General features: G+C 39.7%; 1 protein-coding gene across 8 annotated transcripts in view; it reads left to right on the top strand.

Moving 5' to 3' along the window:
• The window catches only part of TRIM33 (tripartite motif containing 33), a 59666-nt gene that overhangs the window by 12232 nt on the left and 28818 nt on the right, over positions 1-18616 (top strand). For all 8 annotated transcript variants that reach the window (XM_060277161.2, XM_035121652.3, XM_060277160.2 and 5 more), the window contains exons 2-6: positions 10982-11100; positions 11237-11384; positions 13012-13144; positions 15684-15800; positions 16395-16509. In XM_060277161.2, coding sequence (XP_060133144.1) covers positions 10982-11100; positions 11237-11384; positions 13012-13144; positions 15684-15800; positions 16395-16509 — 632 coding nt within the window. The remainder of the gene's footprint in view (positions 1-10981; positions 11101-11236; positions 11385-13011; positions 13145-15683; positions 15801-16394; positions 16510-18616) is intronic.

The following is an 18616-nucleotide window of genomic DNA, read 5'->3' as shown; positions in this document are numbered from 1 at the left end:
TTCTGCAGGATGTGGTATTAGTGTGTGAAAACAGTCAAGATCCAATGATCTGCAGGCATACACCTCCAGATGCGGAGATGTCGGACACCATCCTGGCACCTGGGCATCTTCACTTGGTCCCAAGTGGTCTATAGTCAGGCTAATTTCGAACACCGGTTGGGCGCTGTTCCATTGTATCTTCACCACAACCTGTGATAAATGCTTGAATGAGAAATAGTGACCTGCCTAAGATCACTCAGTGAACTTTATAGTTGACTAAGACAATAGTTGCAGCTTCAGAGCACAGTTGCTGTTATGTAAGAAATGTGAGTAGTAAATAATTGGCAGCCTTGCTAAGAAATAGTTGTTATAAACATAATTACAATTTCTCTAGGGATTAATTAGAACTCTTGCTATTGTTATGCTATCATTAAAACCTGTAACAAACTCAGTGCTTCATAGGTGCATCAATTATTATTATTATTTTTAAAAACCGTGCCGTACACAAATGCTCTGCTTTAAAGAAGTGGCTGCATAGCATCTATGGAGGCATACTTCCCCTTTGAGATATACCAGGGCTGTCTCTGTTCAAAAGTGCTTCAGGAAAGCATTCCTTTCATCTGTTCCATTTTTCTATCATAGTGTTTGGACTCAGTGAAAGATACCAAAGTGGAAATAACTAGGGAAAGAGGCATTAAATGAAGGGGAGTGGGGATGAGAACATTTCTTCAGAAAGAAGTTTTGGGACTGAGAACATGTTCATCAGAGCAGAAACTCTCTCATACCAGATCTGTGCACGATGTTCCTTAATAATGAGGCCACATACTCAGAGATAGTCATCTCCCAATTACATCTAAGGCTAAACATTAAGCCCAAGGCTACATCTAGTGAAATAATCCTTTTAATATAACAAGTTCAAGGGAGGGAGGTTGTCTCCTGGCCTATTTTATCATTGCAGCAACCTTTTGAGATGGACTAACTCCTAAGGAGGCATCTCCTTCCACACGAACCTGCATGAGGTCTCTCTTTTGTTTCTGAAGCCTCCACACTGTCTCTTCACTAATAGACTTGTGGCTGGCACAATTTTGTTGTACAGCTAGGGCATCTTCTTCATTATTAAATTACTTGCCCCAGTTTTGCTGCCCATCATGTCTGCACATGGCACACACCCCACTGATCTGGGAAATGATGGTAGAAAAAGCCACTAAAGAAGTGTCAAAAGATACCGTATTATTCGCTCCATAAGATGCACCTGACCATAGGATGCACCTAGTTTTTAGAGGAGGAAAACAAGGAAAAAAATTGCTTCCTTGAATTGTCCTAGGCATAGCAGCCAACTCCTAAAGGCCTAGGTGCCTTTTGCCCCTGCCCCTCATTAAATATTTGAGGAAGTCATTGCCCCCATGTTGATGGGCATTGCCATTCATATAGTGTGCATGCAATCATCCCTCAACTCCCATCATCCCTGAGTTCTGGCCTTGCTAGCTAGGGGTGATAGGAGTTGTAGTTCAACAACATCTGGGGACCCACAGGTTGAGAAAGGCTGATACGGTATGTGAGGTGGGGTTTACCTGCCCCCCCCCATATTTTATTCAAGTTGGAAGAGGGAGGGAGGGAAGGAAGGGGTGAGTGAGAGAGAGAGAGAGAGAGAGAGACAAGGAAGGAAGGGGTGAAAGAGAGAGGGGGGGAGGAAGGAAGGCTCTGGCTCTGGCTCTTGCCTTCTCTCCATAGGACGCACCGACTTTTTCCCTTCCTTTTTGGGAGGGAAAAAGTGCATCCTCTGGAGCGTAAAATACGGCAGTTAGGAAAAGCTGTTTGGGTTCAGAGTTTTGAGAATTATCATGCAATAGTGATTTATTTTAAGATAAGTTTCACAGTGGTATACTGCAGCTCGGAAGCCACGTAAGATCTATAATACTTTAGAATACAAAATGATGGTGACAATGACAAAATGCAGTCAAATAAGATTTTATACATTGTATAGTAAACATGTAAGAAAACTAATAACTTATGGAAGATGGTTACTAAAACCATGTGTGCAATGTTATTATTTTTTTCTGATGTATGTTGGTTAACTTTTATAAAGGAACATGTTATACCGGTAGGAGTAACCTAAAGGAAGTCTTCCAAAAAGTAGTGACTGGATGAAGCTTGAGGTACTATTAAAAGAGTTGTTGCCTTGGAGTTGATCAGGAGAGACTTCCTGGCTTAGAAGGAGGACTTGATATGATGGCAAGAGTTAGGTTGTATGACAGGGAAGGGCCAGAATGTGCAGCAACACCTCTGACATTTCCCCTTTTCAGTCCAGTCATTCCTGCTGCTTTCCTCTTCCTTCTTTCTTAGCGTGCCCTTGCATTCACATGAATCTGAGTGGCTTGTTGTTTCCTCTATATAGTCATACCTCAGGTTACAGCCGCTTCAGGTTGCGTCTTTTCGGGTTGCGCTCCACGCTGAACCCAAAAGTACTGGAATGGGTTACTTCCGGGTTTCGGCGTGTGCGCATGTGCAGAAGCCCAAAACCACACTTTGTGCATGCGCAGAAGCGCTGAATCGCGACCTGTGCGTGCACAGATGCGGGTTGCGAACGCTGCGGGTTGAGAACGTGCCTCCTGCACGGATCACGTTCGCAACCTGAGCGTCCACTGTACTTCTTTACTTTCTCCACTCCAACTTTGTATCAGCTTCTCTTTTTAATCAGTTCCTGTTCCCACATGTGCCTGTGCAGTGTGTATGTTGGGGAGTTACTGTTGCTAGCACAGTGAAGGACAGGGCTAAGATGGTGGCCTTCAGTTTGGAATGCAAGATAGTTGAATAGGTGCTAATACAGAAATTTGACTGCATTAGTTGAGGGCTTAACACCATTAATCCATTGCACACTCTAAAGATTCTGCATAAGCGGGGATCTGACGGGGCTTGAGAAGCCTCGTCCGATCCCCGCTCTGTGACAGGCGGGGTGGGGGGAAAGCGGAGGATCTTTCCTCTGCTTTCCCCCCACCCCGCCCAACACAGCGGGGACCTGACGGGGCTTGAGAAGCCTCGTCTGATCCCGGCTGTGTGACAGGCGGGGTGGGGAAAAGGTGGAGGAATGTATTGTTCCTCCGCCTTTCCCCCACCCCGCCTGTCACACAGCTGGGGGACAGAGCCAAAGAGCGGCGGGCGCTGCTTGCCAGGGTTGACAAGCCCCGGCAAGCAGCACCCGCCGCTCTTCGGCTCCAGGGGACGGATCTGAAGAGCGGCGGCTGCTTGCCGGGGCTTCAAGCAGCGCCCGCCGCGCTTTGGCTCCATCCCCTGGCGCCGAAGTGCGGTGGGCGTTGCTTAACAAGCCCCGGCAAGCAGTGCCCGCCGGCTCTGTCGGGCGGGGGGGGGAAGCGGAGGAACGATCCGTTCCCCCGCTTCCCCCCCCGCCGTCTGGCACACAGCTCTCTTGGCTGGGGAAAGCAGGCAGGCAAGAGAGCAAGCGCCTGCCTGCCTGCCTGCCTGCCTTCCCCGCCACCAGTCCCCCGCAGCCCATAGGAACGTATTGATTAAGTTTCAATGCATTCCTATGGGAAACCAGGACTCGCTAGACGAATTTTTCGTAGGACGAATTGAGTCCTGGAACGAATTAAATTTGTCTAGCGAGGCACCACTGTACATTATTTCTAGTAGATGAGCCACCATAGCCTCTAGAAAGCAGTGAAAAATTGTGTCCCAGGCTTTTTAGACTCATCCACCCATGTATGCGGTGTACGAGTGGCGCTGTCGTCTAAACCACAGAGCTTAGGGTTTGCCGATCAGAAGGTCAGGGTTCGAATCCCCGTGATGGGGTGAGCTTGTAGGCAAAGTTGGAAAGCACGTCAAAGTGCAAGTAGATAAATAGGTACCGCTCTGGTGGGAAGGTAAACGGCGGTTCTGTGCGCTGCTCTGGTTTGCCAGAAACGGCCTAGTCATGCTGGGCACATGACCCGGAAGCTGTATGCCGGCTCCCTCAGCCAGTAAAGTGAGATGAGTGCCGCAACCCCAGAGTCATCTGTGACTGGACCTAATGGTCAGAGGTCTCTTTACCTTTTTACCCATGTACTATCTGAAACCAAAGGGGTGCATGGGTTGCCAGATGTGATTTCCCCCACCCAGCTGTCCTACCCACTAACCGTTGATAACCCCTGGCAGGGTGGATAAAAATCAATGAATTTTTTTTAAAAAAAAAATCAAAAAAATCGGATTTTTAAAATTTAAATCGGATTTTTTTCATTTAAATCGATTTTTATAAATAAAATGCTTTTTGAGGAAAATATATTACCATCCAAAGGTTATTCCATCATGAAATAGAGATTAGTTTTTTAATTATGTAGAATAAGGTTGTATAAGTTTAATTTTTTTTGGTAAATAAATTCCATTAATCCATTCACAATGTCATGCTCTTCCAGAGGTTTTTGTAAGATTACTGGGCAGTTTCTTTGCCTACAAGATATTATCACAAATGCTTGGTTTACTTTTGCAGTTCTCAAAACTGAATTTGACTCAGCAGAGATCACATGCCTCTTCTTCACAGCAAAAATGTTATAACATGAACAGAGTTGAGAAAAAGACCTTAATCCTATTGTTCTACAAACCTATGAATACAGAATCAACCCCTTCAGTGCTAAGTTTCAAGAAGTTCAGTGAACAGAATAGAAACAATATTTTTCTGATTGTTTGGAGTAGACAGTATTTAAGTTTTTCATGTGTAGGCTGGGCTGACAGTCTAAGTTTCTCAAAATATATATATTTTGTTTTTGTTTAGCCAAATTAGTTAACAAACATGGATGTTTGTTTAAGCAAATAACATATGCTGTAATGTTATTGTTTCAGTTGAATAAATCTACTGTACAGTATTTAAATTGTTATTATTAAGGTAATGATTATTTTTCTCCTTCCTAAGTACAACAGAAAAGTTGTCCAAATATGAATGATTAACCTATTAAACTGGGGGATAAAAAACTAATATGAAAAGTTGTTATTCTAAAAATCTTCATCTACTAGCATATTAAAGTTATACCAGCAAGAATTAGTCTTTATGTAGAAAACTATGATTTAAATCAAGCCTTACTGACTGGTGATTTAAATCAAATCCACCCTGACCCCTGGCCTAGAGCAGTGGTGGGGAATAGGATCCAGCTGGTGGGCTACATTCTTAGCCCCACCCCCGTCCGTGGGCTGCTTCAGCAAGTGGGTAGGTTAACCCACCTGTCAGTCTCCTGACTTCATGATGTAAGACAGAGATTTTCAACCTTTTTGAGTCTGTGGCTTACTTGACCAACTACATTTTTTTCTGCAGCACCTCTGGGGGGCTCAGAAGCCCAGTTATGTCACCCCTTGCCTGCTGCTTTCAGATCTTTGATTTTGGGCCAGATCCCATTAGTGACAACAATGTTTCTCTTTCCCATGTGTGCTTTATGTTCCTTGTTTGTTTTTCTCAATGCTATAAAAAAGAGAAATGTGCTTTTCAAACATTCTCTTAACTTCATAAAACATATATATGAGTTGGCATGGAAACTGAAACAATTTAAAACATTTTATTGGCTTGCTGATGTCATTGGATATGATCTAAAGTTTTATTTGATCATCTACTCATTGAATCAGAAGTAAGTGAATAGTGCAGTTATCCATCCAAAGAGATACCGGTAGAAATATATTGCCAATTCTCATCCGCGTGAATTGCCGGTGCCAGAATGTTTATCACTCCCACAAACACTGTTAATAATGCCATTGTAACAGTTTTTAATTTTTGCATTTTACAGTCTCCTCTCCCCCCACCCCACTGGCAAGCTATGCATGTGTATACCAGCAGCTCAAGGAAATCCTTCAGGCACCTGACTATGTGGACTCAAGTCCATAAAAGCTGTATGTCACAATAAATTTATATCATATTTCTTTTGCCGTTCATCAACCAAGGGGGCTAAATTAAATATAAAACAAATGCAGGTAGCAATAACAGTTTTAGTCTTTAAGGTGCCACAATTTTTTTTGTTTTTTTTTAAAAAAGAGTTAGTTAATTACTTTTAGAAATTATTTGCTAGAGTTAGTTTACTTGGTCCGACTTAGGTCCATTGTGATTAAAAATAGTTTATTTAAACTATTGAAGTGGTGGGGGGGAGTAGTTATGGTTGAGGCAAACTCATTTTTTCATGTAACAGTGCAAACCCTTTTCTGCAGTGAACTTTAGGTGATAAGTTAAGCTGCAATCTTAACCCCATTTACCTAGCCGTAAGTCCCATTGCATTCAGCAGGACTGATTTCTGTGTAGACATGGCTAGGATTACACAGTTATGCATGCTTTACCATATTCTCTATTCCCAGTCTTCAAAGAACCATTTCAAAAAGTCTCATTGATAGACACAAGTACTACTGTCCCTAAAACATTACCCTTGAAAGGCTTAGGAGTGACATAACTGCACAAATCTTTCCTTATAGGAGCTGTTAAGAATCGTCTAACATGTCTACTCCTAGCAGCAGCAGCAGCAATACACAAGAGGATTTGAGGGTGGGGTAGATCAGGGGTCAGCAAACTTTTTCAGCAGGGGGCCGGTCCACTGTCCCTCAGACCTTGTGGGGGGCCGGACTATATTTTGAAAAAAAATATGAACGAATTCCTATGCCCCACAAATAACTCAGAGATGCATTTTAAATAAAAGCACACATTCTACTCATGTAAAAACACCAGGCAGGCCCCACAAATAACCCAGAGATGCATTTTAAATAAAAGGACACATTCTACTCATGTAAAAACATGTTGATTCCCGGACTGTCCGCAGGCCAGATTTAGAAGGCGATTGAGCCGCATCCGGCCCCCGGGCCTTAGTTTGGGAACCCCTGGGGTAGATCTTATCTGTCACTTCTTGCAACCCTACAAAAATTGAAAGACATTTATGCCCCTTTAATGCTTTTCCTTTCCCCACTGTTTGTTGCAAAGAGACTTTACTTCCGCTTCACATCATGCACTGGGGAAATAGCAAGGAGGATTCCTGTCAGTTCTTTCAGTTTTCAAGGCAGGGCACAAAGTGATGGAAAATATTTCCCCCAACAGTCTGCTGCCCGATGATGAGGGGGAATTGGGTGGATCTTACCTCACTTTGGGCAGGAATTTTGCTGAAAGTAGAACAGAAGCAGTGCATGCCTCAGTCACTGCTTCTGTCAAAACCTCAGCATGATGGGAGGGATTTCTCTTGCAATATACCTCCGTAGTTTATGGAGAACCTGGAAAAAGAATCATTGTTGCCGAAGTGGGAGCGGGTGCTGGCAACTGTATTTGCAACCAAGAAGACTAGGAACTATTTTCTCATGAGTTGGTAGGCTCCTGAGAAGCCCAACAAGGCTGTGAGTTGTATGTAAAAGCTTTAAGATTTACTTGTGCTGGCTTTGCCTAGCCCAAGCAATATATTTCTAAAAGGCATCATAGGATGAAGTGCAGATCAGAGAAAACAAGATAGGGTTGCCATATATCCGGACACAACACTTTGTTGAGCTTTGCAAAATCTTTTTTTAAAAAAAGAATAAGTTTTTAAGCTATTCTTCAGGAAATTTGCGGGGGGGGGGGGGCTTCCGATATGGACTCCCATATGCCTGGGTTTCCCCGAACATTTAAACCGCTTTTCAAAAATTCCATCAGACATCATTTTTGACAGATGGCTCCCGGCTTTGTTCATGAAATTCCAGACATATGGCAGCCCTAAAACAAGACTAACTTTACTTCTTTCACCATGCTCTGAAGGGTATGTTACTTGTCTTGGTTTTGATATACCAAATCAGTTCTCTTTATCTCTATTGTAGTAGCCTTGAACTGAAGGGTGGCATATAAATAGAGTAAATAAAATAATGACTTATTTTGAAAACACATGCCCCTATGCTTCTGTCACTCACTCCTAGCAGTGCAACCATAGCATACTGTTTTCTTTGTTGATAAATGATTATAAAATTATGCATGATGTGAGAGAAGTGGCTAGACACAATAGTTTCTCCCTCTCAATACTGGAACTTTGGGCAGTTCAATAATGAGAGAGAACAGCTTTCAGTTTGTTTGTTTACAATCAAGTGGTGTATAAATTTTACAAAATAAATTAACAGTACATAATTTCTGGAATTTGTATCAACAGTAATGACTTTTTAAAGGGATTTGACAGATACATGGAGCATAGGCCTGGTGGGTCTAAGGAACCTCCATGTTCAATTATGAAATGCCACTGAACAGTTGCTGGGGAGCAAAAGTGTGGGAGTTGTATTTTGTTTCTGTCCTGCTTGTGAGCTTTGTGCAGCTATCAGTATGGTTGCTGTAGGCAGCATCATATTGGTGTAGTAGATAGGGCTTCTTTTATGTTCCTCAGCTGGAAAAAAATCTAGCAGTGTGCTATGGCTGCTCCCCATTTCTTACATCACTTCTTGGTTTCCCCTACCTAAATACACTCAGATAAGATTGTACAAAAATAAGCAAATATCCAGACTGGTACTAAATCTCTTCTATGTATTTTGGGACATGCCTACCTTTCCTTTCCTCCCCCCCCCTTTTTGCCTGGTGAGTTGTTTTTTAAAATGTAACTTGAAAGCTTGCCTATTTCTGTGCCAACAAAAAGTTTGTCCAATTAAAAAAAGGTTGCTTTACCAGTTTTATAGTATTGGCTGGTACCACATAATTATTTGTATTTAATTGTTCCATTTATAGCTTAGCTTTTATCCAACAATGCTCTTGACATTTCTTCAATTTTATGTGTTTGCTGTAGGTTTTTTAACAATTGGAAGATTAATTACACAAAATGTTTTTGAGTTGTCACTTGGCTCCTCTCACCTCCTTATGATCTTCCACAGGGGTTAATTATGGAAATAGTTTAGTTTTTTAGATGCACAATTAATGCATCAACCTAACTTCAACCTTTAATACTTTGATGATAAGGAGACCAGCTCAACTCCTTAAAAACAGCTCTAATTTTGAAATAGGAGAATACTGTATCCTCAAGATATGCAGCAACTTTTGGCTAGGAGAGGACTGTTGGAAAACTTCCTATATTCCATGCTAAATGCACCACAATTCTTCTACGTACCTCCCTTTGGCCACTAAGATCCTCTGGCTATCAAGAAAGTAGCACAAGAAATCATAGAATCATAGAATGTCAAGATGGAAGGTCCCACAAGGTTCATCTGGTCTAACCCCCCTGCAATGCAGCCAGGCATTCAGAGATTTCCACATGGCCACAGTTGAACCCGCACCAGTCACAAAACATGATTTGTGCCTGGGAAATTTTGAACACTGATGAGAAAACCTCTTCAGCCTTAAGCTCTACCCAGAATGTGTTTGCACAAGGCACAACAGTATCTGTTAGCACATAACCATTTTGAAAAGGTAGAGTCCTTGCTTAGGGACCGTTTTTTAAAAAATGTACTTGTATTCTCAAACGTTATTGAAAATGGAGCAGAAGAAAGCTCAAACTAATAGCATATTAGTAATAGTACAAACATTCAGTAATGTCAAACTCCTGTTCTTTCATATTTAAATCCTACCGATGAATGTTGTGAACTATTACGGTCATTCATCAAAAGGCACATCAGCATATATTTTATTGTGATTGCTATTTTACGGCCTAGGACCCTCGTACTTACGGGACCGTCTCTCCTGGTATGCCCCACAGAGGACCTTAAGGTCCATAAACAGTAATACCTTAGAGGTCCAGAGCCCGAAGGAAATCAGATTAGCTTCCACTAGAACCAGGGCCCTCTCAACACTGGCCCCGACCTGGCATTTGGCCTGGAGCCAACCTGATTCCCTTCCCTATTTTCCCTTTCTTTTTCCCTTTTGTATGAGGCTGCATTTTTAATTTTTAATTTAATTTTGATGTATTTAGTCTTGTTGTTGAGTTGTATTTTAACAAGTTGTTTTATATTTGGTGTTAGCTGCTCTGAGCCCGGCTTTGGCTGGGGAGGGCGGGGTATAAATAAAAGTGTTGTTGTTGTTGTTGTTGTTGTTGTTGTTGTTGTTGTTGTTGTAATGTGACATAGATCTGGTTCTTGTATCATGGTAAGCCACATAATGATTTACTGTGACAATGTGAACCTGCTAGCTCCAAGAAAGACCCATTTTGATCTTCCTCAAAGGCAGCCTTTTATAGCCTTCTGAGGCTGTGCAGAGCTAAAATGCCCAGGGAGGAGCAAAGTGCCTGCGATATTGTCGTCAGGAGCTATCATGTTCATACATTCACGCCAAGCCATGGTTCGACTTCTCATTACATGTGAATCAGACCGTAGACTTTGACTCAGTTCTCATGTCATATTAAACTAAAGTTAAACACACACTTTGATTTAACATGAATGTGCATGATGTTCAGTGTCTGAACCTGGGCTCATAATTTGCTTCCCACCAAGCAAGCTGCAAACATCAACCAATATTTGTTCATGCCTTACTGCTCGTTGTTTTGTTTTGTTTTGAGGAAACTATGGGATAGATCCATATTAAGTTAGTTGTACTTGGCTTCCATTGATTTAAGTGTAACTTAAATTAGGGCCTGCTGAAATCAAAGTTATGACGTGATTTTAACTTCATATAACTTGGTCTGGATCCAACCCTCTAAGTGGAAAGGATCAAAAACAGCCTGGAAGAATTATTCATAAAATGCCATCAACCTGTATTTGTTGCGCTGCTATTTATTTAGTTTCATAAACTGCAATGTCCCTGAAAACTGATGAAGTGTGGCATAATAAAAACCAACTGTTCTGAAACTTTATGGAGCACTGTTAGTGTGTTAGTTCCCAGGTTATCCATACACTTAAAAATAAATAAATGTTGTGCCTTATAGGAATTTGAAATATTTTGTGAAACACATGATCTTATCTCGCCCACTGGAGCTGAAAGTGCTCTTATGCATTGTCCTTGGACATATTACCGGTATGCTTAATAGGTTTGGAAGAAGATTCTGTATTTTAATTACAAATATTATGATGATTTTAAAAATCAAGTTATGGCAATCCAGTAAAGTATAAGAAGTACCCTTTTTTGTTGCAGTTGGTGTGATCAGGTGTCCAATCTGTCGCCAGGAATGCAGGCAAATAGATTTGGTAGACAACTACTTTGTCAAAGACACATCTGAAGCACCCAGCAGCTCTGATGAGAAATCAGAACAGGTATGACACTTCTACCCTTTTCTCCTTGCAATGTGGTTTCAGTTTTGTCTTGTGTAAGATAAAATATTTTGGTAATTTTTGGATTGACGTGTCAAGGCTTCAGCATCTGAAAATATTCCCCTCCCCCGGCTTTTAGGTGTGCACCAGCTGTGAAGATAATTCTAGTGCTGTTGGTTTCTGTGTGGAATGTGGAGAATGGCTGTGCAAAACCTGCATAGAAGCTCATCAACGAGTTAAATTTACTAAGGATCACATGATTAGAAAGAAAGAAGATGTCTCCTCAGGTGAAATTTCCGTTTCTAACTTAATACATGCCAGTCAAGAATAGCTCTGACTCTATAGATAGCTTAGTATACTGAAAATCCATGTCATTTTTGTGTTTTAGAACAGAGAGAGGCTGTTGAATTGCATCTACTCAGTTTGTGACTTCATTGGAAAGCAAATAACACAAAATACTTAATTTCATACACAACTCGGTCCTTTTCAATTGGGCAGCTCAGTTGCTGTTGTTATGTAGCCCATGGTACAATTCTGACACCCTTGCTGCTAAGTTCAATACCTGGCTACCTTCTGCTGTCCATTTTCTGATGCTATAGCCATGGTTTCCCATTGGAAAACCAAAGAATTCTTGGATATTTCTGAAGTACAATAACGTTCCACTCACTAATAAAAAACATTTAAATATTGGCAGTAAGTTTTCACAAAAAGTCTGTCCACACATGTCTGTTTCCTTAATGTAATATTGGCAGTATCACTAAAATATATGAAGATGAGTAATTTCTGGCAGTTTATTAGTCAGAAGACAGATTGTTGTAGGTGGGTTAGTGGACACACCCTATTAGTTTTGTCCCTGCTATTGCAATCCTAGACCTACTCATGACGTGCAGTGCTTGTGTTAAACCATTTATAAGTGATGAAGACTTATCTAGGTTGTTTATGCTTGCTTGCATCTTATTCCTCTTTCATTACTGAAGCTAAGCTGAAGTACCTGTATATGTAACTGAACGGAATGCATACTCTTCCAATTTACACTCGTCTCCTTCTCCTTTCTTCTCCCTCTTCTAACATTTCCTCCAGCGGAGACACAGTGTCAAATATTTGATTACTGTACATGTTCCACAGGGCAGATGCCTACTTTTTGATGCTGCTTTATAGTGACATATAAATTAATAAATATAAGAGTGTTGTAAGATGAAAGTAAGAAAAGTAACATCTTTATGTTTATTTGGATCTGGAAATGGGTGGTTTTGACTAAGGCAGTTTCAATGAACTGCAGGGAGTGGAAGGTAGTTTGTTGAAAGTTGAGAAAAGTGTTAGTTGGAGACACAAGGTAGTTGGAGCAAGTGAGATTCTCTCACAGGTTAGAGATAAATAATTGTAGGAAAATAGGACAGTAGTTAGTGAGGCAGGATAGTGTTAATTAGTGGGATAATGGAGATGTGGTTCCACCATCTTAATAACTTCCTCCGGTTGATATCTAGGCCACAAACATTCACCAAAAGCAACACCCCCCTTTAATGTCTTGCAAGGCAACTGCCATAGCTGGATGTTAATGCTGCTGGATTGTTCCCTTAATGCAGGACCTAAATGAAACTGGGAAGGGATTTTGTGCTGAAGGCAGAAGTTCAACAAAAGTAACACAGTGTTTGGTTCTTTTTTGGAGGGGAAGGGTATTTGCTGAGAAAGAAGTGAATAGCCGAAATAGATGGGAAGTGGAACATAGTACTTTCCCAATCCAAAGAAACCGAAAGACAGAAATGGTGGGACCTGTGCCTCTGTATGGAGAACCGTGCCATTGCATTGACCCTCTTGAGCTCTGCACACTCTTCTGCCAGTTTTGATCTGTAGACTGACTTAATCTTTACTTTAAAATACAAGAAGTCTCTCTCTCTCTCTCTCTTTTTAACACAGAGGCTGTTGGAGCATCTGGTCAGCGTGCTGTTTTTTGTCCTGTGCACAAACAAGAACAGCTAAAACTTTTCTGTGAAACTTGTGACAGACTGACATGCAGAGACTGCCAGTTATTGGAACACAAAGAACATAGGTATGGCTCCTCTTCTATTCCTGTGCTGTTTCTTCACACAGCAGATGCATTTAAAATACTGTACAGTCCTCAAGTATTTCTGCTATAAAATGTGTGAACTTTGTGTCTGTAGCAGATAGATTTGGGCTGGTGGTGCTTGGGGCTCTTAATTCCAGTACTGATTCTAAGTAGCAATAGAGCAGTTATCAGGTTAAAGAAATCTTAATCACATGAATTTTAGCTGATGATTTAAATTGCACATTTGTACATGAATAAAGCAATATTTTTGTGGGGAAACATATCTTGATTTTACATGATGTGTGCAGCAAGTACCATCTTAGAAGAGGCATTTCTTCCAGCGTGGGGTAGAGAAGGGAAAGAGGGCATCAGCACCTGCCATTTTTGTAAGTACATCAGTCAAAAATAATTGACTTTTTCAATGTATTGCCCAATTAATCAGGAACTGCTTTTTAAATGATCAATTTTAGAAATAGATTATTTTATACAAAAATTTATCTCCCACTCTTTCCTTATTAAAGGAAATCCTCAGAGCAACTGACGAAAGCCTGATTCATATGTCATATTAAATGATATTTAAACAAAATGGTAGTTTAGTCTGAATAAGTTGTGTGCTGGTGCATATAGTCCAAGGTCCCCACTTGTGCTGCTGCCTTGCTGGGGACAAACAAGCTTCTTGTTGTAGCTGAACCCAATCTCAAGCTTTGTTTCTCTCCAAACAAACTATGAGCAAAGGTTTGTTTTTGGTTTTCTTCTCATGTTTGGTTTGGAGAGGAACAATGATAAGACAGACTAAGGCTTGTTTCCTCCCTGATGTGGCAGCATCATAGTGGTGAGGAGTGAAATGGGAACTGGAAATTTTTGAGTAGTGTGGACCACATTAAACCATGCTGCTCCTTCACTTAAACCATAGTTCATTTAACTGTGGTTTAATGTGATGTGTAAACAAGGCCAGTTTATGAAAAGGAACAAAAAATAAATGGTTCATGAACTGATGTATGCAATTAGATGCTAATATTTTAATAGGATTGGCACTGATGATGCTGACTCTATAACAATGTTTAGGCTATTATTGCATGAGTTCATTCTGTAGATTGATGCAACACTGAATGTTAATTGTTTCAAAATCACTGAGTTTATGAAAGAAATATGATTCAGCAAATGGCTACCTCTGGTCAAATATGCATATAGGCATCATTTAAGCAGAAATACTTGTCTTAGCTTCCATAATTAGTACTTTGAAGAATGCATCTGTAACATTGCCGCTTCTATAGCATTAATGCAGCTTAATGAAAACATTTATCGTTTTCCAGTTGAATACATTGATTTGGTTTGTAAGATCGCCCTGCTGAACTTTATAAACTGGTGACTTCTTAGAGGTACAGGAAGCTGTGCATAAGGAAAGAAAAAAATCAGTGTAGTAGTGCCTGCCTCTGTATGCTAGGATATTTGTGTTCAGTCTGTTATCTTTGCACCTTCTAGGGCATACTTCTAAGGTAATTTCCTTGTTTAAATATTTTAGTTCTTCAGGGAAATTCTCATTATGTTGTTTCTGGAGCATGAAATTCTTGAGGTTAAGATTGGTCACAGATTTTTAGAATAACATGCTATTTCAGAAACTTTGGACAATATTAATTTGATATTAATTATTAACAGTATATGGATAGTTGATTGAGCTTTTTTGCTAACCAGTTGGCTGGGTCTGGTTTACTAAAATAAAGATGGCAAGCTCACGGTATTCTTCTTGCCTTATAGATGGACCACTACAATAGCTTAGATTCATATGTAATGCAGATTGCAATCTGGACAAGTACAGTACAAATTACTGAGACATGAACCCTGGTAATAAAATAAGACAACAGATATAATACAGTGTATTATATTCACAGACTTATGTTCATGAATAATATTTTCTGGCATCTGCAGCAGTGAAGAATAGCAAAATTTGACGTGCAAGGGATTCTGCAAAAGCTTGACCATTTCATTGTGATTCCATATATTTGATTATTATTTAATATTTTTATGCTGCTTTTCCAGGGTTGAGTGCAGAGCTTTTTATTCAAATAAAGTATTGGAATAACCTATACATAAGTGGTTCATAATATTTAAAAAGTAAAATATCAGTGAAGCAAAAACAAACCATTTAATGAATGGACAGTTCAGCATGAACACATAATTCAGCCTTCCTGATAAAATATTTGTGCAGAATGCAAATGATTTTTCACAAAATCACCACATAGCTTATATTCTTGGATTTCTAGAAACACTGGATTTTGTTTTGAAAATTGAAACAGAGGTGTTGCTAATGGCCTTGAGATCATTCTGTTTGCAAGGGGTTGTACTAGATGACCCTTCCAACTCTATAATTCTATGATTCGATCAAGAAATCCCCAATTGCAAACCTGTCTTTTAAGCATTCCTTACCAATGGTATTTAGGCAGCTGCCACTTTTCACGTTAGCAAGCTTATGTTTCAATCCAGTATTTCCTCTTACTGCAGTGCTCCTGCTTGATAATTGCATGTTGTTTTTTGCTTTGGAAAGGTACCAGTTTTTGGAAGAAGCGTTTCAGAATCAAAAGGGTGCTATTGAGAATCTATTAGCCAAACTCCTTGAAAAGAAGAATTATGTTAACTTTGCAGCTACTCAGGTGCAAAATAGGTAGGTGATTATTATTATTTCTATAATAATGCTTATACTATATTATTCTTTTCTTCAGATGGGCTAGTTTATAGGACTACAAAAATTCTAGCCTCTGAAGATGGAAGTAGAGCAGCTATTCATCCTGATCCAGCAAACAGAATCCACGTGTACGAATAGATTTCTGCAAATGTTATCTGTTGTACCAGATTCACAAGTGCCTGTTTAATGCAGAACAGTGTGCCCATGTCCTTTGCAGCTTTGGCGGGGAGAGCCTTCCTCACTAACAAATTAGAACGTCCAGGCAACCTCCCTGCCCTTTTGCGGCTAAAGATGGAAAGTATGTGCATACCACCTGTGCAGTTACTGCAGCACTGCACTGTGTTTCATTACTCTGGGATCTTAATTGATGAAGAGTAGGTTAGAAATTACTTGTAAGATTTTCCTCTTAAGAATGAATGGGAAAATATGGTTGGATGTTATGTTGTACTGAAGTTGAACATACTTCATATAAATCTGTAACTATTTATATAATACGTTGAATTTTTGCTTGAGGGGGGAAAAGGTTAAAAATGTTGCAATGCTACTGCCTGACAGCACATTTCTCTCTTTCAGGATAAAAGAAGTAAATGAAACTAACAAACGAGTAGAACAGGAAATCAAAGTGGCTATTTTTACCCTCATTAATGAAATCAATAAAAAAGGAAAAGCTCTCCTACAACAGCTTGAGGTACAACTAAATGCAACATAAATAAAAATGTTTGGCATGAATCCTGCTGTGATCTTTGCACGTATATGGCTTCTTCTGTCTTGAATAACCCTGTGGTTGGTTTTGTCCATTATGAAATTCTTGGCGCATTTCACACACGATGCTAGCAAGCATGATTACATTCAAACTTTGTATATCTCTGGTTAGTTTAAATTACCCAGTTTAGTCAAGCAAGCCAAGAGTCAAACTGTGGCTTATTATCCTGACTTGTTAACAGACTGTAGTTTAACCTAACCAGATTTCCCTCCAGTTTGCACACAATTGTGCTCATGGCTATTGTGTTCATTGTGTTCATGGCTATGCTGGCGGAAAGTGGGGAGCATGTGTGCCTGAGGCTTGCTGCTGCTTGTGCATATAGTCCTAAACTACGGCTTAGCTAAGTACAGAAAGGGCCATTGAGTTCCTTTCGCAATATGCCTGCCTAAAACCAACATGGATTGTAAATATTCATGACAGTTCAGTAAAGCACAAATTGCAGAGTCACTCGGTAACATAACTTTTTAGTGTGCTGCTTTCTGTGTAATGTCTCATAAAAATCTTACCCTTTGTCAAATGCATCATTTTTAATTTTGAAATATCTCATTGATATTTGTCCTACCCTTCAGATTTGTGTGATTGCATCCATACCCTACATTTAAAGCACTCTTACACCACTTAAACAATCATGGCTTCCTTCAAAGAATTCTTGGAACTTTAGTTAAGAGTGCTTGTAGCTCTGTGAGGGGTCTCCTCATGGCTCACAGCATCCTTGGGAAAGTACAGTGTGCAGGATTATTTTAGTGGCACTAATTGAATCTGTAGTTAACAATTATAATTCTTCTGACTTTGATGCAGATTATTATTTTTTCAGTGGATGACAAGTTACTAGTCATCTACATTGCAGCTTTGTGTCTCATTACAATATTGGGTTGTTCATTCCCAAGTCCCCTGTCACAGGTTGAAAGGGTGTTAGTGATGTGGGTTGCTCAGAACATTTTGAATTGGACAATTTTCTGATGACTTTAATCAGTTGGGATGAGATTTTACATGTTTGGCTTTTATATTCATAAAGAAAATGTTTTTAATATGCTAATCTTATACATGGTACCAATATCTCAAAATGGTTTCCATAGCCAGATGTAGTTCAGTGGAAATATTGAAAAGGAAAATAATTTACAAAATTCACAATGTGGTATAATTTTTATAGTCAAATTGTTGTTATGGGAATACTTGTAATTTTTTTTCAAAATACAAAAGCCTAATAGAATACCCCTCTCCTTGTTACATTTTAAGGAGAAAAATTAAGACACTGAAAGGCAGTATTAACAATGCAATCCTATACATGTTTTTTCGGATGTAGCTTCCATTGAGTTCAGTGGGGCTTACTCCCAGGTAAGTGGGTATAGGATTGCAGTCAAATTTTAGTACACCCAAAGGTACTGTGCGTGTACTGTGCTCCTAATAAAAAGTTAATTGCAATTTAGAAACGGCACAATTTGAATGGTATTCTATCCATTCATTATGATACTAATTAATTCTTATAAACAAATGAAATTCTAGAAATAGATGATTCTTTACATGAAAATAAAAATAGTAAAAAATTTTTTTTAAAAAATGTGACCTATAACAGTGATGTTGCTTTTGTAGAGTTCTTTGAAACTTTACATATTCATATGCCATGTTGTCTTCCCTTGTGATGCCCAGAGGTATAGATTGCCCCACTTTTTGCTTTAATTTTGATAAAATTACTGAGATGCCTGAAAGCAAGGCTATTAAAACCCTAAGCTCTGTGGTAACAAGCACCAAATGGGATGGTATGGGGGATGTTTATTGCTAGTGCTATATTTATTTGATAGGTTAAGTAGGTGATGACTGCTTGAAGCAAACTTGGTCAAAATGTAGATACAAAGCTAGCTTTAACAACTTGCATCAAATTAGCACTTTTTGAAGAAATAAATCATAATGCAAAATTATGGAGCAGTTACAATTCTCTTGTAGGTTTTTCCTTTTTTGTGAACTGCCTTGAGCATCTTTTAGGTGGATAATGTATAAAATAATAAGATTGTATATATGGGATGTAGCCAACATC

Source organism: Zootoca vivipara, chromosome 7, assembly GCF_965207765.1.
Source record: "Zootoca vivipara chromosome 7, rZooViv2.hap1.1, whole genome shotgun sequence".
Classification (NCBI taxonomy): Eukaryota; Metazoa; Chordata; class Lepidosauria; order Squamata; family Lacertidae; genus Zootoca; species Zootoca vivipara.
The sequence above is the reverse complement of the archived record's forward strand: the minus strand, read 5'-3'. Positions and strand labels throughout refer to the sequence as shown.